The sequence below is a fragment of the Temnothorax nylanderi genome, unplaced genomic scaffold (assembly GCF_030848795.1).
Source record: "Temnothorax nylanderi isolate EJ_2023f unplaced genomic scaffold, tnyl_v1.0 TNYL_tig0181_pilon, whole genome shotgun sequence".
NCBI classification, from domain to species: Eukaryota; Metazoa; Arthropoda; class Insecta; order Hymenoptera; family Formicidae; genus Temnothorax; species Temnothorax nylanderi.
In genome coordinates this window covers 22,494-50,045 of record NW_027249243.1, presented here as the reverse complement: position 1 = coordinate 50,045, position 27,552 = coordinate 22,494, and the positions used below count along the sequence as shown (strand labels likewise).

Here is a 27,552-nt window from a genome sequence, read left to right as displayed (position 1 = left end):
GTCGGGTATATATTTTTAATACAAGTTGTTATAAATAATATATGAACTTATATGAATTGATATTTGAGAAGTATTTTAATATTAATTAGTTTCAATGGAAAGGCTATGAAAGACTGTCGCGTTTATATTTATATATGTATAATTAAAAATCTCGGAATACATTGCTTTCTTGCACTAATATATATAATATTTAATCTTGGAAGAGAACGCAGACTTCAAATTTTATTTTTAAAATGTCAGAAGAGAAAAGAGAGGAAAAAAAATAACACACCTAAATATTAACAAGTTTTTCCTACTAATTATAATATAGATAATAATTTATTTTTATATTTCACATATAAATATACGTACCATATATAAATCTTCTTTTATGTGTGATCTTCATGAGATATGAACATCATAAAGGAATTTTATGCTTTACATGCTAAAATATGTCGATATTTTATTTGTTACAATTTTATTTCTCTTTTTTCTTATTTTTACTATTTTTCTAAGCAACTACAAAATTCAATCAATTGTATTATACTCGATACCAAAGTTGCGCCAATAACGTTAATATATTCTTTATGATGTTCTCTCAATTGCGTTTCCTGAAAATCTTATTCAGAATGTTTTCCAAAAAATAAATTAGAGAAGATAGTATTCTTACTACATTTGGAGACAATTCTCTTTTACAAAAATTACATTATCATTGCTAATCAGTTTTTAGCAAGTTTATGTAGCTGTAAAATTTCAACTAATTTATATATCTTGCAATTATATTATATTGCATAAAGTACGATGTGATATATACATTCCAGGATTAAATATTTATATTAATCTGCCTTTCCATTTGTAAAAAAAAGAGCAGTGGACCTGATATTACAATTATATATTCATAATTTTAATTTTTTAAATTGACTATGAACATAAAAGTAATGAGCTCAAACATCAAATAGTTTAAAAGAATAAATATTACGGAAAATTTATATATGCATATCATATTTTATTGCTGTGTCTGTTACAATTGCAAATTTAAATTTTATATGTTAATAATAATAAGAGAAAAGGCTTTTAATTTTTCCATTATTTCCTGATATTTCCTGTTTCTACACATTATGTACATATGATATAATATGTAATTTTTATTACAAATCCATTTTGCACTTCAACGATTCAGATAAATAATTTAGTACTCACCGAAACGATGTGTATAAGCAGCAGTATAGGATTACAGCACGAAACCATCGACTCGTAGAATGTCTCGATCTATAAAATACAAATATATCTAAATTATAGCAACACTTAAAACGAATATTTCAAAATATGATTATTGCGCGGACGATATATATAATATATGCCTAACAAGATATATCTATATTATATTTTCGTAACAACTTTACTTAATTTTTGTAATAATAAATGATAAATCGCGTACCTCTACGTTACTTGCTGATTCGAAAGATATTCACTCGCAAGAACACGGTTAGTTATCGCGCGCGCGCGCGCTAATTACCAGAGGATACATGATGACGCTGTGGCACTTTACACGGCGTTCTCTCGGTGTTAATCGCACGTGATGTCAATGCACTTTACTACGCATCGAGACAGAAGAACGACGCGAAAAGACACGATCATACAAAGATATACGAATCGCTTAACTCTTGCGACGTCTCGTCAGTTAGTGAAGCGAGGGAATTCGGAGCGGAGGTATAATAGGACTCTGGCGAATCACCGAATTTACGTTGATAGACAGCCGTGTCGCTGTCGCGAGTGTGGACATGCTCGTGAGTCGTTATAATTAATCGTTGGAATCAATAGCACGCGGGTCGATAATTGCTAAGCGTTTGCGGAAAATGATCGTATACATATGTATGGCGCTTTCTGGTACCTCTCGCATTCGCGTTACGAAGGGTAATGCGACATCGCGGGCAAAACGGTCGCTTGCCTCGAGTTTTGGTCGCACGTAGGTCATCTTGTTTACACAAGATCTTGTTTACAGCAGCGTGCGCGTCAACCAGTTTATTGCTCCCACGAAATATTTAATATAGAATAAATATACCGAATATTCCGTTTTCCTTTGTATTTCGAACTGATAGATAATCGACGTACCGGGCTTGAATCGCTCGATTCAAGATTACTTGTACATTACCTCGCAATCTCAATACGATAACGCAAGTTGAACGTTTAAATAGCTGAAAATTTAAAGCACGACGCGGAATATACGACGCCAAGTCGACGCCAAGTACTTTCCATAAGTAACGCGAGTACGCATTAAATATATAACAGTCGTCCGTGAATATGTAGTAATATAGTAAAAGCACATTTTGTAATTTCCATTTTCGGTTACTTCTCGAGAAGTGTACTTCGAACGAATAAATCGCGAGATAACTGTGTCTGTGAACAACCCCGTCGATATACGCTCACGAGAATCGCAAGGGTTAATTGATCGTTATTTCTAATCGTTGAGAATGATTGCGTTTCAAGGAATAGATACACAGTTGGAAAAGTGAAAAAATCTGCCGGTTAAAGTTTTTGTGTTAAATAATCAACATATTTATGGGTAAATTTAACACATGTCTGCTAATCTTCTTATAAGAATTTTATCTTTTTATTTTAACTTTTTTTTTTGTTGAACTATATAATGACTTTATTCAACCAAGTTTACTTCAAGCAAGTTTCCTTCAAGCAAGTTTAACGCAATATAATCTCATTTCAAGATTTCCACGTTGAAACTAAAGATATTTTCAAATTAAGAACTTTTTCTTTCTCTATGTGTATTATGTTGAATTAGCACAAAAATTTCAGCGGACCGTTTGGGACATGTGATTTATGTTAAATTTAACACAAGTTTTCCAGTACTGTGTATACATATGCGACGACACGTGGAGTGGCGCGCGTTCGTCTTGCTCGGGCTTCGCCGTGCGAATGATAAAGCGAACACGCGTACGCATCGCGCACAGGCGTACAGCGCGTTTGTCACCATATAAACAATCGTAACTGAACGGAGCGCCGAGCATTGTGTGCCAGCCGCGATATGGACATGATGTATTTAAGGTATTATAAAATAAATGTACGATAATATATCGAATATTCCGTTCCTTGCATTACGAAATAATTGCGAATAAACAGGCCGTTACGCGTTTTATGTGACGTTTGTTCGAAGAGTAGCATTTACGTCACTTTGAACGAAAAGGTATTTACATGAATTACTCAAGTTGTAAAAAGTCAGTAACAGATCGATATGATTTACGGACAACGCAAATTTTATGCATTGGCCAACTTCGATCGCTTGTCACTTGAAAGCTTAAATTGCATTAAACTTCATTTTTTTTTAGACATTTTAATTTTATTTTTATATTTATATTAGATTTTTTATATTACTTATTTATTATTAGTTTCAATTCTAACACGTCTACAGAATACGCTATTAAATTATTGTATAATGGCGTAATTCTGTATATAAAACGCTGTGTATAAAATAGTCTTCGAAGTAGCGAAAATAAATTCTCCCGTGAAGCAAAATTCGAAGCTAATAGATAAGAGGATCTTATTCCTTAATTAACTTCCAGTGGACTTAAGTAGAATCTTAATTTAAGATTCAGTTACTTTAAAATCGAATATTGGAGGATTATAAAAAATGAACGGTGTCCGGTTTGTTTTCATTAAGGAGTATCGATTGCAAACTAGAATATTAACATATGGAATACCTGGTAATCGCTAGCTCGAGGAAGCTGCTTTATTTTTTAAATCAATAAAGTACATGTATATAATAAGAACAAAATAGAGTGACGCATGACTAAAATGTTCTGAATCAGAAATTTAGTATATTATAAATAATAAAGATTCTTCCTATAAAGATATGATCCTATCAACGAAAATACTGTTCATAATCATAAAAATACATATCACATTTCTTGCGTTATTACGATAAATTTTATATTTTAAAGGTAGATATTTTTCCATGTGACAAATATCATATAAAATTTTTACATATCGTGTAAAAATAATTCCCCAAAAATATTAAAAAATACGTTTTCTCCTTTTCCAGCGCCTCCGCAAAAAGTGGCGATCAGCAATCACCCGAAGAAACAGATAATCGAGGTGAAGGTGGGCGAGTCGCGACGCTTAGAGTGCGTCGTTAGCGCGGCCAAGCCGGCCGCCTCGATCATTTGGTACCGCGGAAACGTACAGATCAAGGGCGGCGACACCACTATCGCCGCAATCTCCATCCAGGGCGGTAAGTAGCTACGCCATCCTGTTATGCACGTTGATATTCGATTACGATAATCCCGCGCGCGAATGAATATATCATGGTTATTACGCGACGAGGATTAAATGACCGCCGCGCCGCATTATACGTATTCGCAGATAAGCGTAATTCTGTTCTAATAACGCGGTATCATCTAATTAAATTTCGCCACCGAATATAAATAATTATTTCGGTTGCGCATAAAACAAGTTTTTCAGTTGCTGGCTACCTCTTATTGTCAATATTGATTTTTTATATTATATTTAAGATAACTATTGCAAACATGCCGTTTATTCGTTTTTTTTTTATTTTTATTTGTGAAAATATGGGAAGATTGATTAAATTCTTCCTTTATAAATAATTTTTATTAATAAAATGAGTGATAATAGGAGTTATCAACAGGTTCATTATATTTTTTAACGTCAGTAGATTAATAAGTTGCATTTTCAATAAATATGTTACATCGATGACAAGTGTATCTAGGAACATACAAATTTTCTTACTTAATCATTTTTTAAAGAATCTGCTTTATTGGCCCAAAGCGGTTTTATTCCAATACATATTTCTTTATCTTTCTCTATTTTTGTGTCTTCGTAATCAGAAGAAAAATTTAAAAAGGAAACATTTTCTATTTGTTTTTTGACACATAGATGAATGAGTATTAAATGCATGAATTGTATAAAAGAGTCTTTTATATGATTACAGTTATATTCAAAGACTCAAGAAAAAGCGTCTAAAAAAACCAACGTTTTTTCTATGTTCTTTACGATCTTTTATATTGTTCAAGTTAATCCAATCCATCGTAATCACAAGCTAGACGATATACTTACCGTGAATATATACAGTACTAAAATCAGACTAAACAAGCGAGCGTGAATGAATAACTTTAGTGAATGAATAGCTAGCGTTGCCGATCGCTCTCGTTGAAGCGAGCCGTTCATTCGTGTTCGTTCGCGCACGTTAGCTCGGCTGGCTTGGCTCTAGATCCGGCTTAGCCACCGGCGCACGATATTCAGAGGCGAATAAAGTGATCACGCGTTTCGTCGGAAGCTCACCGCGACGCCGCGCGTAGAAGTGGGAAAAAGATTGGGACGGCGCGGCGGCGGGCGCGTCGAGACGCCTCTCCCTCTTAGCGCCGTTTCCAGTTGCCAAGAGCATCTTCGATCGATCCCGTGACACACAACCCTGGCCGCGTTCCAACTACCGAAATTGACATTCCTGTCTCCTCTCGCTCGCGCCGCTGCCGCTTGCGTTTTTACATTCGGCCGGAGACAGCCCGACGAGACATCAAACGATTGCATCGGCCGACTCGCCGTTTTACCACCCGTCCGGGGCGCGCACCAGGGCTAAAATATATCCCCGATAAGAACATCGATAAATAGGGCGGACGAAAACGAAAAAAGGCGCGATGCGACGCGATACGATGAACAGAGGGGGTGTTCGTGAAATGAATACGACTAAAATTTTTGCAAATGCGAGTTCGTAGCGCGGTCGGACAGTAGATAAGAAAAGTTTCTGCGGAACGTGATGCATAAAGACGCTTCATTAACTATTTCGATGAGCAGGAATGAACGAATGAATATCCAATGAATGCAGAAACTGCTATTTCTTGTGGGTGATGAAATATTAATCAGTATCTAGTGGAAGGAAGAAAGGAAGAGAGAAAAGAAAAAGTGAGAGAAGAGCTGACTTAAATTTTACAAAATGTAAAGCCATTACATAGCGCCAAATAGTTTTAATTTAAAAAAAAAATAAAAGAAACTTTTTAACATAAAATAAGCATCGTATAAAAATATTAGAATATCACTGCAGCGTTTGCATAAAAACTCCAGTTGACTACCGTTTTATTGTTTAATTAAATGTATGATTGAGTTCAACGTATGTACATTGTAGAAATTTAACTGCACCGTCTCATGAATGCTGCGTATATCCAGCTCGCACGCCCACCTTCATAGAGAAGGAAAGCACGCACTTTTACGAACATCGCGTAACACGAATTTATTATTGGAAAATACACGTAAACAGACTGCGATGAATTTATATAAGTATTTAAAACAAATTTGCCCTTTATATTTAGCGGATTATTCGATGGAAGGTAAAATGAGTATTTTGATATTATTTTACATTACCGTATTTTAATATTATTCCTTTCGGTGTAACATGAACATCAATTCCGTCGCAATTTGTAATATGTTTTAAAAACAGGAAGTAACGATTAAATTCTGTAAAGCGCCGTATACTCTTACGAAATGTACGACACAATATAATAACGTTTCTTTTCACTCGCGCGATAAAAATCGCCCCCATTCCTCGCGAGAAATTGTCTAATACTTCGAATGTCTTATCCGACGTTAGCGTAACGTTACTCAACGCAACTTTACATTTCCGTAAGTAATTGATGCGAGAAATGTCTGAATCGTCTTAACGCTATACATCTTAGATGTGCGCTATTACAATCTAACAACTGCGAGGCTGCGAACACAGCGTGAAACGCAGGTCTACGTGCAGAAATAAATCGCGCGATCGTCGTCGTTTCCTTTGTTACGCGTGCTCGCATTCTCGCTCGTCATTCCAGCAGCAATCTTTCTCCCACCGTTACGCATCCAGTCAAATCCCGTCGCCGTTGCGTTGAGAGCATTTGTGTTCCCCGTCGTGTAGGTACTCCGAAAACTGTGTGGATTACAACACGCCGGAATAAAGAGTCGTGCGTCGCGCTTTTGCGTAAAAGCTTGTCCGGAGCTTTTAACGGAGATTTAAAAAGAGGGTACTTCGCGAAATACGTCGCGTATATCTTTCTAACGTAACGTTGCGTTTACTCGCAACTTTAATGTAAATTACGGGTTATCTTCATGCACGCCGCCCATGAATAATTCAACTTCGCGAGTCTCGAATTAATTCGACAATCTTTGCAGATAATCGAGTGATTAAGGCGCTTTGAATTTCGATTAAGAATCAATATCGCACGCTGAAATTGATAAGCGTTAAAACGTTTGCCAATAAATACGTGATGTAGTCGAGTATATTCTAATTTTCTTAAAAATGTATACTTAAAAAATTAATTACAAATTTTAAAAGAACCACAAAATATATGTAATATAAAGAGAAAGCAATTTTTTGCTTTCGAAAAATTAATCAATAAAATATCAATGTAAGTAAAAATTTTTTTAAAAATAAGAGGAAAGTGGGCTACAAAGCCCTTAGTTATCTCGACCTAAAAGGTCTTTTCTATAACAATTCCCTTTTAATGCGTGCAACAAACAATAATGAAAAAAGAAAAAGTGGTTAATGTCGCTGCTATGAGATAAGAGTAAATGGCAACTGGAATTCATATGGCAATTTGCTATTCCGCATTCCGGAAATTCTCTCAAGTAACATGAAAGACAAAAAAAAACGATAATCGAAGGGAAATAGTTAATTTCGCGGCTATAAAGTGGAAGCAGGTGGCAGGTGGTATTTATTTCGCGATTTGCGCGGACAATGTTGCAGATAAGGAGAAGCCCGGAGAGACGAAGGAATTGCTCAAGTACGACACTCACGGTTCCATTACCATCATGCCTACGGCGGACGATAATGGGATGGATTACACCTGCGAGGCCAGCCACCCGGCAATACCCATAGACAGGCCTATGCGGGCCACCATTAAACTTTCCGTTTTCTGTAAGTACGGCGGACATAGGTATGCTATAGAAACGCGCTCGTGTGATCGCTTATGCCGTGGCGTGTCAACGTACTCGACATATTGTCGTGAAAAAAGCATAGCGAAAATTAGAGTTCGTAGCGTTACCGAAATCACCGAAACGAATCGACATTAACTCCAAGTTCGCGCTCTCTTTAAATTTGCGACTCTCTTTATTTAAGGAAACTGACGCAAGTCTCATTTGTACGTGAACAGAAAGAATGCTTTTTATGTAATATAAGATAGAATAACAAGAGTCAAATTAGAACTGCAGTAACTTTGTCAATTTAGAGATCGCGGTAATAGCGAAATTATTTAGCGTCGCTTTCAATTATCACTGAAATTGATGTAACAAGTTAGGTTGAATTTATTATGTAATATAATCCTCGGGATGAATTGCAATTCGCCTGATATACCGAATTTAGAACGCGCGATGCAGATTCAGGTATCCGTAGAGCTCTTCTCAAATCTCGCGTGCACGTCGTCTCTTTGAGTTATTCGAGCTGAGACTGACTTTCGATCCCAATTATCCGGATTATGTTTTCAAATAAGTTTTGTTAGTCTCTAATAACGGCGCAATACCGACGTCTACCTGCCTGCCTGCGCAGATCCACCTGGCCCACCGTACATAGAGGGCTATACCGAGGGTGAGACGGTGCAGCGCGGTCAAAACGTGGAGCTCGCCTGCCGATCACGCGGCGGAAACCCGCCGGCGGAAATTGTCTGGTACAGGAACGACGAGAAGGTCACGGCGGCTCATCGCCGGGGCCCCGGCGTCAGCGAGAACGTGTACTCGTTCATAGCACGAGCGGAGGATGACAAGGCCCGGTACAGATGCGAAGTCTCCAACATCATGAGCGTGCAGCCTATGAAAGTGCACGTCGATCTCACCGTGCTTTGTAAGTGTGCGCGCGCGCGCGCGCCTGCGATAATTATGCGCAATTAGGTAGCGGTAAAACGTTGCAAATTGCATTTAGAGAAACGTTCCGAGAAACCCTTCATTCGTTCTCTGTATTACCACCCCTCATATAATCGCATGTTATTATCGTCTCTTATGTTAATCGAATCGAATAATGGGCTTTGATTTTTAACACATTTAGCAGCGCGTGTATTTTAATTCCGCCTATGTAATTATATTTTATGATCCTTTTTATATTAATACGGAACGAATCGCGCAAAATACCTCAATTTAATTTATCCACAGTTACGTTCGACGATTTCAGATTTTATTTTGTTTATCGTACTGAATTAATTTTAAAGGGCGATTAATTTAATTGATATAAATTTAAATGAATCTCTAAAACTGGAGTAAAAAAGAATAGAGAAATGTGGAAATTTTATTACTCTTACGACGTCATTTTTTTCCGTTCTTGAATCTTGCAGAATGCGTATATTCTCGCGAGTGATACTTGAGACGTATTTAAGGTGTTAGAATATTAACGTTGCCTGGTGCCTGTCTGTGGCACTCACCATTACTTTACCGCAAAGGCGTAGTATTGCACGACGTAAGGTTGCACAGCGTATGGACGATCTCTTGCCGACGGAACAACCGCATAAATAATTCCGCTTCTCTATTTTCGTCGAGGCTACGTTCCCGTACCCAAATTGAAATTTTGCTAACTTTATGTTCGCGTGATATATGTGGATAAAGCTCGTGGAAAATATCGTGGCTGGCTTATCGTATATACTCGCGATTAAGGGCGAATGGTTGTCGACCGTATAGTTGCAGTTATTGACAGCTTGTCGGTAAACTTTATTTCATATTTTTACGGCCGACGTTTCAAAAATGAAAATTGACGACGCAGCGGAGCGACATTAGTTTCTCGAAGCTCGGTGACTTTCAATTCCCGGAGATTTGCTTAATAGACTATCAAAATTACAATCTCGTTATTTTTTAAATATCTTTTTCTGATATCCGTCTCTATCGTGATATACATATTTTTATCCGCTAAGCGTTTGTATTTATTCTATCTGTTCCTGTTCTAAATATCTAAATCAATCAAGTATCTATATGTCTATCTATCTCCATTCTTTATCTACTATTTCCACCGTGAATTTTTATGAACCGCTGTTTGGATGAACTAATTCGAGCTTCTTTCACGCGCTTACTTTTGCGATCTTGCCTACAGTCGCGCCCTCCGAGGTGAACATCAACGGCCCGACCGAGGCGAAGGCGGACGACCAGGTGCTCATTACTTGCACGACGGAGAACTCGAATCCGCCCGCGGATATAAAGTGGACGGTGGACGGGCATAATTTCGAGAGCAACGCCTCGAAGACGGAGCCGGCGCCGAACGGTGGCTGGATCACCAGCTCGAACGTGACGTTCAGCATTAATCGCAAGAGCCGCAGCATCGTCGTCATCTGCCACGCTTCCAACGCCAAGCTCACGGAGAACGTGGTCGGCACGCACACCATCAACGTGATATGTGAGCGTCCCTCCCTTCTCTATCGTACAATTTCGCTAGGGCACTCGGTATACACAGAGGCGTATCGCGCGTTGCAGTTGTAACGAGAGACTCCACGCTTCTCGCCCGCGGCGAAAATTTAATTTCCGCCTGGGCGTCAAAGGACCGTGCTACACGGATGTACCGGAACTACTATGAGATATCTTTCGGAAGGACCTTTCAATTGCCAATTGACGATATTAAATTTTTCAGCGGCCGCGCATCAAATAAATCTTCGTTGAGATAAAATCGAGATAGGATTAACTTTAATTGAAATGAAAAACGAAATTTTCAGTTGATTATTTACGCTCTTCGGGCTTCATTTGTGAATGCGATTAATCCTCTTCGTGGATATTCTCGTTAAAGAGAAACCCGCCACATTTTAATATTTTCAAATAAAACGTAAACATTAATATAATTTTAATAACATTTGTATGGAGACTTTATTTTTCCTTTTAACTTCCGGTCAAAAATGCTATCTTTGTCACAGACAATATACAATTCCGACGCGTATGATAAAATGAGTAGGTAAAGCTGAGTCTATCTAAGATAAGTTAAAAAAAAAAGATTGATTCCCCCAAGACGAAATATTATAATGCACACATATTTTTTCTTCCAGTACATCGTCGAAATAATAGATATCGCGTTCTATCTGCTTAAACGTTCTACAATTTGTAACATGGTTTAGAAAATTTGGTAATGATGTTGTTGCCCGTGTTGCCGTTGACATCTTCGCGACACGCGGCAACAAATTAATCGACCGCGCCGCCGTTATCCGGGTTCCCGAAACACGCATACGAACACGCGATCTCGCGAATCCGATGGTCAGAATTCATTTAACATATTCGACATTACGTCATGTTGCGCGCATGTGATACACTCTCGCAATAATACAACCGTAATCGACCGACATTAATTTCCGCCATAAATAAATAATCCTTGTATAATCAACTGCGTTTTCAGCTTGTAATTACATGCATTAAAATTATTCGCTGTCTGAATATACTAAACAATTAGTGGCCTCCAATCCATATACCGCTCGGCAATCCGAGACTATAATAACGAATGCCACTCGTGTCCAATAATGTAACTGGATTCAACAAATAATCCTTACAAATTATCGTAAAGCCTTTTACCGAATGTTGAACGAACAATGAGACGATGTCGACAAAAAAGGCGGAGAGACGAGTGATAAACGCGCGAAGTGTGACGTGATAAAAATGAAGGAGAAAAATTCGCGTTCCTTTTTTTCACTACACATTCGTCTCCGGCTTACAAAATTTTTCTACTGCATAAAGCCATTTCTTCTCATTCGCGCCCTGGCTTTTGATGGAGATATTTTTTAAATCGTGCGAGAGTGTAATAACAAATGTCAAAGATTCATAATGCGTGGATAGTCAAGTAATTAACAAGTAATTGACCGATTGTGATCGCGCGAATTTATTTGATACATCTTGCACAGATCCACCTTCGAAACTAACCGTCACTGGATACGAGGAGGGCACGACGATAGTCGCCGGGACGGTACTGAAACTCATGTGCACCGCTACCGCGGGTAATCCATTGGCCACGTTAACATGGTACAAGAACGACCGTAAGGTACGTGAGCTCGTACAAGGGATCGTCGTAAATCTAGTTGTGGCGAATTATCACACAGACTCAAAAGAGACTCCAAGCGCAAGAAAGTCTTTCCTCATTTTTCTAACTTCAAAAGTTGCACTAATTATTGAAGAAACAATAATAACGGAAGTAATTATTCTTTATTAGATTATCTAGTCTCAGAATGTTTTTCTCCGAACTAACGCTTGATTAAATATTCGAAAACAATCTTGTGCATCCACAGATTAAAACTTCCTATTTTAAATAAATAGAAAATCTTAAAACAAAACTCGCTTTTTGAAATTGTAATAATTATTAAAATTAACGATATTAACTCTTTCTCAAATGGAAATTTCAAACAAGAATGGTGAAAATTCATAACTCGTAAAAGTTATCCATTTTAAATGTGATTTTATATTTAAAACATTTTACAATTTATGGATTTATTTCTTGTACTTTTAAAGCTTTTCAATTTTTGCGATCATTTTGGTCTCTACATTAATTAAAATATTTTGATACCCGCCACCGCGTAGATCGTTATATTAACATTGTCTTATATCGCAGGTACTCGGCACGGTGAGACAGCGCGGAAATCACGCTGTCTCGAACGAGCTGACGATGCTCGTCAACGCGTCCGACAACAATGCCCACGTGCGATGCGAGGCGACGAATTCCGCCACCGAGATCCCCATGCTCAAAGTTCTCGTGCTGAAAGTCTATTGTAAGATATGATACTCATCCCGTATATTCATTATCAGAATCCTTTTGTTGTGTTTTTATCGCGAGGCTTCACTTAGATCGAGGGAGAGACGTTAAGTTTCTCCGGTAAGAAAGGCTAGCGCATAGACATGATTGAACGACGCTGTAATTACTCGCTTTTTCTTCAACGTCGCGTCGCGAGTCGCGAATCTCGGCGGCAGCTACGGCAATATTTTAAACGGCGAACCGTCGACTTTTTTTCCACCCCCTTCAGTTCCGCCCGAGAGGGTGAAGATTAACCGCGAGCCCCAGGATTTTCACGCCGGCCAGGAGGGACGTCTAATCTGCGAATCGAGCAGCAGCAATCCCGCCGCTGAAATGTCGTGGTGGAAGAACGGGATACCGGTGTCCGGCACCAGGAACAGCACCAAGCCCGGATTACACGGCGGCTACCTCTCGTCCGTTGAGCTCTCGCTAGACTTAACCGAGGACATGAACGGCGAGGTGTACACCTGCGAGGCGAAGAACGCCGAATTGGGGAGATCCAGCCACGACGCGACGACGCTGGACGTGCTATGTGAGTGTAGACCTAAGTAGATCGCTCCTAACAACATAATCTACACACCTGGCGAGAGATCAGCACGCATGCACGATCGGTGCCCGGCGCGCGAGTGCATTCAACCCGGAAATCTCTGTGGAGCGCGAATGCGCGGTATATAGTGCATCTCTCTCTGCAAATATCGAATTGCGCTTGTATAAATTTATTTGCATTTTATCCGCGATATCTCGTATGTACAATAACAATCTGCGGCGTACAATAACAATCAATCGGGTTACAAATGAGTTGAAAAGAATGCAGAATACAGGTGAGATTGTGAAGGGAGAAAAATTAATCTGCTATTTATTTTTATATAAGCTTGTTGCAAAAATATATTAAAAATATACACCGATACGCGCGTGATATTAAAAAATTTTTATGAAATAGATACATACTATATAATAGATAGATATGTAAAAACAAACTTTTACATTTTTTTTCATACTTTTTAGAATTGTAATCCTGCTGCTCGAATATACAATAACGAATTGTTGAATTTTTCGTTTTTAATTGCATGGTTATGCGCAGGAAATGAAAGAAATAAAACTGTGAAACGAACATTCAAAGTTGTGCATAAACGTGAAGAAAATGAAGCTACACAGTTTTATCAAATAGCAAGTTATAAAAAATGCTTCTCTTCCATGATAATACTTTTTTGAAAATTATATCAAATGTATGTCGACTCGAAGCTATTTTTTAACATCTTGCCCGATTAGATATGACGGAAGTAAAACACGATAACGTGACTTGCTTTTTTTCTTGTTCCATAGACAAGCCGATATTTTCGCCGTTAGACCCTTCCGAATTAACTGGCTCGGAAGGAGAGCCCTTTGTAATTTCCGTATCGGCGAGGGGCAATCCCAACACGACGGAATACACGTGGACGAGGGATGGTCTGCCGTTGGGTAGCAGCGGTAAGAGAATAACCGCGCACGGTTCCACGCTGAATATCACGAGATTAGATCGTCACGACGCTGGCACGTACATATGCGAGGCGCTGAACAAGGAGGGAACCACCTTTTACCAGCTAAATCTGACCGTGCAGTGTGAGTAAACAATATACAACCCGCGTGTTAATGCGCAAATAAACTCTATTATACAATATCATCGCGATTAATTTCGTTTTATAAAAGAAGTAATATTTGACGTCTTAAAAAATTTCTGGATTAATTTTAATGTGTCTACAGGTGATTGGATTATCCGTCGCAATTTTCTCCTATCTCTAATATTTTGCTCAATTTCTTATAATTACTTTAATCTTTCTTTAATCCTCTCTCTCTTTCTCTCTCTTTTGCTCGAATAATGACTTTCTTATACGCCAAGTGATTTTAAAAAGTCTTCTTTAATACACAAAGTTGTTCTCTAACATGTGAATCACAATTCATCGTTTTACTCGTACGGCATCCCGCAGATCCGGCGAAAATCAAGCGCACTTCCTCGTCGGGGATAGTTTATCCACCGGGCATCGAGGCGAAGCTATTCTGCGAGGTCGACGGCAGCCCGATCGGCGACGAGTATGTCACATGGCAGAAAATAGGATCGAATCCTGAACTGCCGGGACGTTATTCGACGTCTTTCGTCAATCGGACGTCGTACCTTCACATAGAATATCCCAGCCAGGAAGACGTCGGCGAGTATCGATGCAAGGTCAACAACGGCATCGGCAACGTAACATCGGATCCCATTCTATTTATTACGAATTGTACGTAAAGTATTTTCAAGAATTTTTATATTTCGATCATTTATATATAATAGTAATACTATCGAAGTAGGAAGTTTATTTTTAAGCGCGATTGAGAATAAATGATAAAAATTGTTTAGCTATAATTGTCATATATCGTATAATAATGATGACTTAATTAAAAATATAACCGTTGTTATATTTTTAGAAAAAAGTAAGCGCGAGCGATGCATTTAGCATGTAAATAAACTGGCAACATAGAATTGAGAGAATTCGTGTGATTAATAATATTGATTTTTAGTTTCAATATTTATACAGTAAACAATTAATAATAGTACAGTGAAAAGTGTCCTAATTATTGATGTTAATAATTAAATATTATAATATTGCAATAATTATGTTTCAGTAAATATAATATCAATGATAATCAATAGTCAATAATAGAAGTTCAAACCATCGACTCTATAATTGCAAAAATGTCGACGTTTAATTGCATCTCAACAGAAAAAGTAATTATAGATACACGCGTAATATATGCATAATATATTCGTGCGGCGCGATTCACGTATCGGAATGTGCGCGTAATAAAGAATTTACTGGTTACTTTTATGCGCAGTTAAACCGGAAATGACGAACACCCCGCTGACGCGAAAGGCAGCGGCGAACAAAGGAATAAACGTCCAATTGTTCTGCAAAGCGCGGGGATCTCCATTGCCGCGTTTCACTTGGATCTTCAATGGGAAAACTTTATTGCCGAATGCAACCGAAGATAAATACAGTATCACTCACAGCGATGTAAGTCGCTTTATAAGATGTACTTATCTCTTAAATAACGACTTCCTTTACCGTTATATCTCCTTTAGAGCCTCCGCAGTATTGTATCGCGTACTGTAAATCTTGTTCTTCGTTTAACTTCGAACGAATTTCACTTTGATAGAATTTCCATAGTCGGACATGGTTAAGAAGATATTTACCGTTGTAAATTCGAAAGTTGTGAAGAGGTCGCAACACCCGATTAAAATTTTGCCAAGAGAAATAATAATCATGTCGTTACAAAGATACTCGAAAGCGCGTTATATACCCGAAATATCTTTCTGATTTTAACGTCTTGATAATATTTGCATCCTTAACGATAAAGTAACAAATTAAGCTCCTCTACGTTCTCTAGCTGTCGGAGCTCTATTCGGAAACGATGTTGACCATCTATCACGTGAGGTCGCAAGACTACGGCAAGTACGAATGTCGTGCCCAAAACAAAATGGGACTGTCGACGGACGACATACTTTTGGACGTCACGTCACCGCCGGACAAGCCGAGCGACTTGGAGGTCTACAACTATACGCACGACTCGGTCACGTTGGTCTGGAAGCGCGGTTTCGACGGCGGCCTGTCGACGTCCCATCAGATACGATGGCGACTGGCGCAGGATTCCGAGGATCGCTATTATTACCTGGACGTACCGCCCGGCGAGTACAAGGCCACTATATCCGGCCTGTCGCTGGGGACTTATTACGTGTTTAGCGTAAAGGCCATCAACGAGAAAGGAGACAGCGGTTTCTTGCCGGATCTCCTCAAAGTCCAGACGCTTCGTAAGTTGTAGACCGCTAAACACCGTAGATCGCTTCCGTATTCGAAAGCAGCGACTTCCCAATACATTACGACGAAGCATAATCAACAGAAATCATAGTCATGAAGCTCATTCTCACGGAGATTATAATTGTTCTTTTTCTCATGAGCGAAGTATCTATCTGCATTAGACCAGTACATCGTTATTCACGCTACATAGTGGAAAATAACAGCTTGCTAAATCATTATGCAGATCATCGAGACATAATTAAACGCGATTGCCCCGCATCCACGTAATTAATTGTACTCGGTAATTAGGTTGATCATGTATTACGTTACGTACATTTAGTGTGTTTCGTGAATGTTCGCATGGCATTTATATCGTGGGTTAGTTGTAATAAAGTACATTGGACATTACATAGCATAGCATTTACAAGTATCATACGTGTAATGCAGTGATTTTCAGCATGTTTTATTCCAATGGTCGATATCAGTACGGTGACGCTTAGCTTTGAAAATTTTTTTCACACAGTATTTTTCCCAACGCTTCTAAGATAGAGAAATTACAGGCTTGACAAGGAAATTATGGTCAAAACCGTATGAATTGTCGCGCGTAACTGCCGCACATTGTTATAATTATTTTACCCCGGTGCGGAAACACAATCCAAACAGTTACTTGCTTGCCTTTTGTTTAAGGGGAAATGATTAATAAGCAAGTACGTAGTTGCTATTCGACCTGTTTAATTACTGGCTGCAAATCATATTAGCGGCGTTACAGCATTCCGCAATAGCCGAAGATTTCGAAGTTGAACGTGTGACTAACAATGTAGACCGACTCGTTGCATGAATAACACAAACCGGTGATGGGGCATTGGCTTGGGTTACAGGCGAGGCGCCACCAACCGAGTTGACATCAAGCGAGAATAGTTCCTCGTACATCATCGTCATTATCATCACTGTTTCCGCCTCTGCTTGCCTACTCATTGCCGCAACCATAGTCTTTGCTACAATAAAGTCGAAAAAGAAGGTCCAGCGTGCTGGTAAATATAATATCTATCATGTGTTCTTTCTCTCCTATTTCCCTAGGCCCGAATAAAGAGGAAAACCTGCCGGACGTCCTCTCGGAAAAGGGCGACTTTCCGATGAATTATATCTATACGTTAGCGGCGACTTCCGTCATCATTTTTATCGTTAATGTCTTCATCATGTTGTGGTACATAATACGAAAACGAAATAAAGCTCGTAAGTTTACGACCAATAATAATACTTAGCGCACACGCGCTTCAATTTAGAAGATTAGCCCAACGTTTGGCTACAGTCGCGGCAGAAGATGAGTCCAGTTTACTTTCCTAATAAATTTTGAAAGAGATTTTAAAGTTAAACGAAAATAACTCGCAGTACCGCAGTACATTTGATTATGTAAATTAAGTAAAGCTGATTAATAATACTATAATAAATATATCTCTATAATATGGATTGAAATTTTCATTCAAGATAATGAATTCATTATTTTATAACTTTACACACATTTGGTTTATTGTTGTGTCTTTTAAATGTTCATGTATCAAGAAAATTTGCGATTTGCATGTGTAATTAGTTAAAAAAAAAATTAAGTTAAATCGTTTCAATTACATTCGTCTTCTGCGTGCGGCCCTAGCTTTACCTATTCACGTCTCGCTTTGCTATTCACATGTTCACCACGTGTTATCTTTGCATAGGCATTAATAAGTCGCAGACCGCGGATATGTATGCACCGTCCACCGTCAACGGCGACACCATGACCGGCGAACTAAGTTCGATGTCGGACGAGAAGAGCGACGTCAACTTCGACGCTAATGATTACGTGGTCAGTGCCATCAGTCAGTATGTTCTTAGTAACAAGTAATTCCGGAGGGTAGGTTTGAGTTCTAGCAACACTTTTTCTGTTCCGCTTCCCCTATTAGTTTCGCCACTCTCTCTCTTGCTCTTCGTTTCTTCCTTTTACCCATCATTTGATTTCTCTGTTTTTTTTTTACGGTTCCATTTACGTTCTAACGCGAGATGTTGTGTTAGATAATAAAATAATGAGCAGACTGTCCTAACGATACTGTCTCCTTTGCGGCTAACTTTAGCTTTATTTTTCAACCGTTTGCAGTTGAAATAATTTGCATCGCATCATTAAGCATGATGTTATTTCAATTACCGATTATTTAAAAACTGTTTTCATGCTCAGTCGAATCTGTAGAAACTTTCTGGTTGTAAAGCTAACTTTAATAATTCGAAGTTAATAAGCTACTCTTTTTTTTTTTAATTACAGTTATTTTTTGCAGCTTTGGCACACCATAGCACGTACTTTTATTTTCGTATAAAGCCCCGATATTTTTTATAATATACCGTCACATATTTATATCATGACGATCTCATATCATTCGATCGCAGAGTTCGGCTAAAGGTAACTATCCTCAGGTAAAATCTAACGTATCTCTTAAAAAAATAGCGCTATGATGAGAACAATCTTAGTGTTAAACGCTCGCAACATCTTAATCCAATAAGATATTTTTGATATCATAAATTCTCTACGAAATTTCTTCACAAGACCACTCTAACATGGCTTTTCTAATCATTAAACACTCGCCTGCTTTCTCGCAGTAGCGTTAGACCTCGCATACAATGGAAGTAGGAGCAGTAACGAGAGAGTAACAAGATACGAAGTAATCGATGTTAACATTCAATCGCGAATAGAAAGAAATGTTGATGCGATGGTTTCAATTCCTCGCATTAATCCGTTATTTTACAGCAATAAAAGATTTATACGACTCACCGAAAATATGTGAAACTGAATATCAGCGCAGAACGTTGATCTGTAAATGAAAACAGAAATTATACATAGATAAAAAAGTTATGTTTTTTTTATCTCGCATACAAAATACAAAATATATCTATCGTATAAAAATTATTTTTCTAAAATTATCAACCCAGAGATACTTGAAACGTTTTTGAAACAATAATTCAGTGAGAGAGAAATTATATTCCGTGCAAAAGAAATTAAGTGAAAAATAATTATTTGCAAATTTGATAAAAATTATATTTTTCATTTCTATTTACTTACCGTTCGGTTTTCATTGTTTTGTTATTTAGTCAAAAAGTTATTTTATTATTTTTTATTGTTTCATTATTTTATATTCTCTCTGTTAAAGATAGGATTAACGAATATAGCACGAAATATCAAATTTATTACTATTGATCGGGCAAGAATGCGATATGAGAACACACATATAACGTGTATAGCTTATTTTTTTTATTCGCGGTAAACTCGCTTTTTCGTGATTATGAGCCGATTTCACAGTCTCCGATTAATTTGATCCTCCGATTAAACTCACTCTGCATCTCTTTCTAATTAACTGTCCCCCTTAGAAAGAGGCGAAGAGTGAGTTTAATCGAAAGATCAAGTTAATCGGAGACTGTGAAATCGGCCCAATGCCGGGTAAATTAATCGAACGATCGAACAAATTTACTTACCATATGCAGTCGTTACGCCGTCGCCATTTTTCCGTCGTCGTTTCATCGCGCGGGATAGCGCACTGAGATGAATAATAGTCGATCGGAAGCGCTATACGGCTAATTACGGTCGCTGCGATGCTAATTAACGCGACACGACAATCGCCCGCCACTTTGTACGGCACTTTTGGCGTTTATTGCACTCGCGACAAGGAAAAACCAACGTAAAAAGGCGATGATCGACCGCGTCCCTCTGTCCGGTCGCAACTTTCGACGTTCATTACGCGCGATATAATGGCGGTCGTTACGAAGTGAACAACGAGCGAGAGATTCGGGGCGCGCGCGCGGACAACTTCACGCTGGTTCGCGAATGTCGCGCGACATAAATCTCGAGTATTAGATGACGATTAACATAATCTCGGTATTAGACGGTTTAATCGAGCTGATTAGCGATCGCAAACAAGTACTGATCGACCCGATGGGCGATTTAGAAAAGCAGATAACGAAATAACGCGTCTCGATAGTTAGCCTCCCACGGATATCGAAAATGAAAAGACGCAATTGAAATAGAACGATCCGATTAATCGTCATTGTACATACATATGACGTTGATATAATTAAATACGATGCTCGTCCATTATTTGTTTCGGCATTTCCGACGTTTATTGTACTTACGACGCGTTCGGGACGAGCAAGTAGCGCGAGACGCAGCCGATTCTTCGACGCCATTACGGTGCACGGTGCACCGCGACGTTGGGAAGGATTCGCGGGAAACGTGCTCGGGCAACTTCACGCAGTTCCGCGGAGTCGACATATATACTATTTTAACTATTTAAAGAATTAAAAGTTACTAAACGCCACAATCGATACGAATATCTAATTCAATTACTGATGGCGCGATGAGCTCCGAATGAGTACCTATAATGTCGAAATAAACGCGTTTTTTAATTTTGAACAAATAGACTGTGCCCGTGAATAACGCGGGACGAGAACTCGACCGAAGAGAAACATTTCGGTAACGCGACGTCGAACGATGCGATTAATCTCGCGCGAGCGTACATGTTAATACAACGCGATGATCACCCATCGTTTCGGCATTTCCGTTTATTTCGCACTCGCGCGACGCATCCGGGATGAGTAAATATCGCGACACGGTAAATATCGCAATAAATCGATGCTTCGGCACGTTGACGTCCGTTATACGTGTGTACGCAACGTTTAGGAAAGATTCGAAGCGCGCGCCGGCAACTTCACGTCGCTCCGCGAACCGCGAACTACGATCTAAATCTAAATTTTAAAAAGATTAATGAAAATAAAATTTATATTAAATTACAGGATCCCACAATTAACGTAGGAATCGTGTCGATCGTATGCGCGATGCACTTTGAAAGAGTAAACAATGTCGAAACGATGTCTTTTAATAAATAGATTATTATCTTAGATCACATAACTGTAGCTATAATATGCGAGACGAAGGGAAGCGCAATATCGGAGAACGCGGCTAATCTCGATCGCGTGTTGATTTAACACGCCATGGCGATTATACGACGCCGTTCGACGCTCGCGCACGCAAGATACGCTTCCCTTCGACCGAAGAAAACACACGCGCGAGTAAAGATCTCAGCGTTGCAAACCGAGCGTAAAATGGCGGGTCGCGTGTAATTCAAACGGAACTAAATGAGCGACGGCGAGCTTCGTTATAAAATTTCTATGGACGTTAATTAGAATTATTTGGACTTAACGATCGAAACTGATTCTCGATTAAGTGTCGCTAATTATAAGCGATTACGGATTTTATGATTATGTTATTAATTTATTGTAATGATATAATAGTTTATACTGTTGATAAATCGCTAATTACAGTCTTATTATAGATTGATTATATTATTAATTAGATTAGTAAAAGTAATTATTAGATACTTTAGATATTGTTATTGCCATTACCTTTGTAAAATTAATATGAAGATTTGAAATGAAAACGAGGCCGATTGTAAATGTTAACAAATGCAAATTGGATGTATATTTTAATTATCACGATTAAAGTGTTATCGCATTAATTATCAGTATTCTGATACTAACAAGCTATCATAAACAACTCTCACTCCACTACTCGTACTTCCATTGAATAAGATCTTAAGTACAAGAAAACACTTGTTGAAACTTGTATTAATATATTAATTACAAAGGAGGGCGTGAAACACAAGGGCTTAAATAATAAAAAACAATTAAATTATGCACAGAAAAAGTAATATTTTTTTAAATCTATATTTAATATCTAATTATATAGGAACAGTGTATAACAAAATAATTCTCTTATATATCATAAATAATATGTATATTGATTGTATTATTATAAGAGGGATTTTGCGATTTATTGGAGTAAAGTTTCAAGACAAATAGATTTAGCTTCCAAAGTCCGTTTCATGCCTGTTGTTTGCAAAATACAATACCGGATATCGGACCACAAATCACAAATCAATTTGTCGTTTAATTTGTTGTATAACAGGACGAGGGGCGCAAAACCGCAGCTAGCACGTATTTAATAGATCAAACTATGCAGGATTTCGGGAAAGGCGGTTTAGAGATGCAGGTTCATCAGGGCACCCTCGGTCGTCGCAGCAATCACATGCAGACGTCCATGAACATGGACTCGCCACCGCAGCGGACCACCGCCAGCGGGACTCTCTCGGGCACATGTAAGTATTCATAATTAAATGCATATAAATACATAAACCGCGAACCACTACATTTTTCATATACTTCACAACTTTAAATATACTCCTCAGTTACTACAATTTCAGATATACTAAAAAATTACTCGCATTTTTTTTTATTTCTCTGGTGATTGGAAATAAAATATTAAGAAATATTGGAATCCCAAACGCGAAACTTGATGGAGCGCGGTGACACAAACCGTATCAATAACATACACGGAGTCTGCTGATTCCTCGTCATTGTTTCTTCGGCCATCTAACGTCTACGTAAACTTCCGACACCTTCTAACGTCCCGACATCTAATGTTACAGTGTCAAAGTCGAGTTACATTGGCAATCCGAGCCCGGCGCCGCCCAACGACGTGAGCTTCTACAGCGTGGAGATGGACAATGGCGGCCGGGGGTACATCAGCTACGACGGCAATCCGAGTCCGGCGCCGCCCGCGATCGATCCGACCGGCGGGCCCTATTATCCTACGTCCATGGGCTCGACGGGTCACATAATGGGTGGACACATGACGGGGGCCGGCACCGGCACCTTGACGCGCACCAGAACGCTGCCGCGTCCCGTGCCCCCGCCCGACGTCACCGTGATGACCGCGGGCACCAAGTCGCCGATACCGCCGTCGGTGCCGCCGCCGCCCGCCACGTTCGCCCGTGCCGGCGCCAACAACGGCGGGCCCCATCCGCATCCGCACTCGCATCCGGCACCGCCGCCGCCGTCCTGCCAGAGCCACCCGCTGTCGACGTTCGCGGCGACGCCGACCTACTCCGACATCGACGGTCATCTTGTCTGAGGCTCGCCGATCTTCGGGCCCAGCTCGACGCGCGGCAAGTATCGCGCCGTCGCCCAGAACGAGGACGACGAGGACCGCCGGCCGGCCACGGTCACGGAGAGGAGCACGCGTCTCTGAACGACGCCGTGCGCCGCGATGATGGATCCTCTTCCGAATTGTCCACGTCGTTCGCCTCATCACCGATCATCTCCCTAAACGGCGGCGACGGCTCGCGCACGACGGCGTCGCGGCTGAAGGCCCTGCCACTCATCATCATGCGCCTGAACAATCTCCTGAAAACTCTGTTTGGTGCGCGAGAACGAAAGTACGGCGAGGTGTGTAAATAGAGAAAGAGAGAGACATGAGGCAAAGAGAGATAAAGAACGTTGATGCGGGAGTGAGAGAGTGGTGCACCAGGTTCACGCTGTAAACAGCCTTTCCCTTCCACGCGGTTACTTCCTAGACGAGAGGAGACACGCGCGTGGGGCTCTCCTACGCGATTGAATTCTAATCTTAGGGGTACATGTATTGTATAATTGAACGCACGACGAAGAGCGATCTTGGAGAAGGAGAGAAAGAGGGAACGATCGCGCGCCAGCACGCGCGAGCGTTCCCCGAAAAGCACGAGGATGGTTCTACCGTTCCTCCTCCGCTGTTCTTCTGCCTTCCCCTTCCCCCTTTCATCTTTATCGTTTTCCGCGCTCTAAACTCTTCGTCTTTGTCCGCTCGCCTTAGCGTTATTTAGCGTAACTCGCTAAACAGCGACGTAATCACGATGCATCGAACGATCGAGCTCCAAATCGACGCACCGATCGTTGAGGAAAGTATATTTTTTCTGTAAATACACGCATAATCCGAGAGGTAGACGAGAGAACAACCCCGCGATAATTTCCTCGGTTGCTTCGTGCACGTCGGCACGAGTACACTCTTCGTCATAGCGATTATGTTTAGATATCACTATGCTGGTATCAATAACTGTCGGGAAACTCGCGAAGGATCTTTGAAATATCAATACGGGAAGTGATTCTTCCTCGCTCCGACCGTGACTGACGCCAAAACGCCAATTCCAAATTTCCAAGTGTGCAATCATAAATTTTCACGATCAACAGTGACGTTATTGTCACTATAAATATCATGGAATATATTCCCTTTTGGCACTAGAATAGCCAATATCATACTATGGTTTAAAACTCGGAAGAAAAAATTATGTACATTCAGATCACTTTTTTTATTTCTTGTCTCTAACAAGAAGAAAAGGATTATATTTGTTATCATATTATCAAGAAATTTATCATTTGTTAATATATCTTCAAGCATTAAAGATATAAATTATGTCTGTAACATATATATCAAGTAATATCTATACAAAATTATTTTATATATAATTTTATACATTATTTTTCCATAAAACCAATCTCTATTTGAGAAATTAGCTCACAAAAACAAGCTGGTTCTTGCAAGCTTTCTTTAATGCACAAATCTATCCGTCTTCCAATTTGACATTGGTTATCCTAGTTCCAAGATACCGATTTGATCGGTATTAGGTTTTTATGATCACGACGCAAGATCAGTAATATTAATTTCTAAAATATTTACAACACTTAATTAATGATCGCACAATACTGCCCCTTTAAAGCTCGCAAAAGTGGGCATATCCGTCATGACCGTCCATTGTTTACTTTCGCGTCGATGAGTCGGTTCATCCCGATGATTCGAAACCGAGGGAGACGAGACAATCGTTATTACAAAAGAGATATATACATGGAAAATCGTAAAGAGTCCGATAGCAGCGACATTAAGTTTTCTTTCCCTTCCCACTCTCCATTCGTGTCGTTTACGATCCTCTATTTAAGTTAACGGCGTCTCCTTCTATACGATATCTACGGGTGCTAGCCGAGTTTAGCGTTAAATGTGGCAGTTTGATCTCCAATCTCGATAGAGAGTCTCGCTTGATGAAACACTTAAAGTTATAGAATGCAGCCACCTTTAGCACTGAATGACAAAAATACTCAGTGAATCCATTATCTCGTATTTTACAAGAGATTCAGAAATTTGCGAATGAATAGGAGAGCCTGGAGTCAATTGCAATTTTAGGAAGGATCACGATCTTAATTAATCTGCTTCTGTATATCTGGAGAAGAAGTAGACTCGAATTCTTCGCAACAACGCGAAAGTAAATCTTGGCCACAAAATATGGTAATCCGAAATTTTGATGAAATTGTTATATCTATTATATACCTGAGAATTTTTTAATACAGTGTTATACAGAGTTTCCGAAATATCTCCAAATTTAAGAGAAATATCCGTGTTCTACTCCTAGTAATTTGTACGTAACGTTCTGTAATACGGATATCTTTATCGTTACTCAACAAATCTCTTGTAATATAAATTCAGAATTACATTATATTATGTATTAATATGGCATTATAAGCTTGAACCGCTCAATTGACAAATTGCATTTCTGCAAGCATGAAAACTTGCAGATTTTATTCTTTCGTAGCGACTCAAATTGTTTCTCTTGCCATTCGTCTTCCACTCTTCAATTGACTTCGGATTACTCTACGCATCGCAAGAGAGAGAGAGAGAGAGAGAGAGAGAGAGAGAGAGAGAGAGAGAGAGAGAGAGAGAGAGAGAGAGAGAGAGAGAGAGAGAGAGATTACGCGACAACTTAAGCTACATATATTTGTTGAAAAGTACACGGGAGGACTTTACCATTCCGTTGTTTCTGAAACGCGAAACGACCCGTTCGAGTACGTTATTAGCATAATCGCGCAATTTGCATATCATAAGTCACATTCGCGCTTTAATCACTTGCGCTTTAATTACTTCGAGTTATTTATGTCGCTTAAGTTACTTATATCGCGCTATTTACGCAACTGCGCTGCGATTGTCGTCCCCTTGAGTAATTCCAACGAAAATGGGGAAAATGAATCCGAGCACTGTCGTACGTCGTAGAAAACTGAGTTTTCACTGCCGATCCTGAAGTCAATACTGTAGATAGTTCGTACCGACCGTTTAATATACGTTTACCTTCTACACGCGATAAATACGAAATATACACGTATACAATGTATGTTAAATGACCGTTCGCCGCGTTGCGATTTCACGATTGTCAATCGCGATCAAAAGCGATCGGTCGGTCATTAAAACAAAAAAAACCTGCATATGTTTGCGTTTTTTACTGGTATAATTCCGACTTTCTTGGTGATCCGAGTTTTTCGTTCGCCACGGATACATCGAGTTGCCGAATGCGTCTTCACTTTAGGGGTGCGTTTACGAAACAAAAGATGAATAATAACGACATGCAGACTCACTCGACCGAGACGGGTTGAGCCCGAGGTCGCAATTCGATCGTCGTGGACCCCGCTAATCGCGCCAGGATTTCACCGCGAACGGATACCGCCGCGCGAAATGAAGACACGCGCGAGATATAACATAATCAGCGAGAGATTTCCCCCCAGAGGAGGAAACCGAGAAAGAACGGGGGGAGCCATACCAGTGAATGTCTCGGCGTAGTGATATCTTGAACAAAGACAATAGTACATAAGTTTAATTGCTACGTAATGGTTTTTAGTTAAGGGTAAATAATTGTCTGCCGACGGCGCGGCGATGTTTCGAGAGAGGACCGCGCGAAGAAGAGCGGCTGTTGTGCGACTCGCGCGGACGGTCGAAAGAAAGAAAAAAAAAAAAGAAACAGAACCTGCGCGGATACTCGTATTAGCTCGACTAAATGTTCATACATATACATATATTTTTGCATTTATTTCCAATTACTAATTATGATTAAAACCGTGTAAATAGTGCGATAACGTCTCAATGTTTCACGCGGTCGGAAGAGTGCGAAAAAATTTACAAAAAGAAAAAAAATAACCGAGAAAAAAGTAATTCAAATGGATCATATGAGGGTCTCACTATTACCTAGGCTATAAACGAAGTATTTGCTAGAGGGTAATAACGCTGTATATCCGGGGGAAGAAAAAAAAAGAGAGAAATTAATCCTGTTGATTGTGAACGAGACAATGTCTTTCCGTTCTTCGTCGAGAGCCTAAGTAGTCAGCGTAATATATATTTTTGAAAATGACCACGAC

General features: G+C 39.5%; 1 protein-coding gene across 2 annotated transcripts in view; it reads left to right on the top strand.

Moving 5' to 3' along the window:
- Sns (sticks and stones) overlaps window positions 1-27,334 on the top strand; it is a 283,648-nt gene extending 256,314 nt beyond the window's left edge. The window contains exons 4-18 of one of the 2 annotated variants that reach the window (XM_071716272.1): window positions 4,031-4,219; window positions 7,718-7,888; window positions 8,516-8,806; window positions 10,037-10,336; window positions 11,817-11,953; window positions 12,518-12,674; window positions 12,927-13,229; window positions 14,021-14,296; window positions 14,662-14,952; window positions 15,548-15,726; window positions 16,100-16,520; window positions 17,584-17,739; window positions 18,216-18,343; window positions 22,481-22,670; window positions 23,001-27,334. In XM_071716272.1, the coding sequence (XP_071572373.1) occupies window positions 4,031-4,219; window positions 7,718-7,888; window positions 8,516-8,806; window positions 10,037-10,336; window positions 11,817-11,953; window positions 12,518-12,674; window positions 12,927-13,229; window positions 14,021-14,296; window positions 14,662-14,952; window positions 15,548-15,726; window positions 16,100-16,520; window positions 17,584-17,739; window positions 18,216-18,343; window positions 22,481-22,670; window positions 23,001-23,485 (3,674 nt within the window). In that variant the 3' untranslated portion in view covers window positions 23,486-27,334. Of the gene's footprint in view, window positions 1-4,030; window positions 4,220-7,717; window positions 7,889-8,515; window positions 8,807-10,036; window positions 10,337-11,816; window positions 11,954-12,517; window positions 12,675-12,926; window positions 13,230-14,020; window positions 14,297-14,661; window positions 14,953-15,547; window positions 15,727-16,099; window positions 16,521-17,583; window positions 17,740-18,215; window positions 18,392-22,480; window positions 22,671-23,000 lie in introns of those variants that run through there. The other variant, XM_071716273.1, reaches the window with a different exon arrangement.
- Window positions 27,335-27,552: the final 218 nt, after the last annotated feature.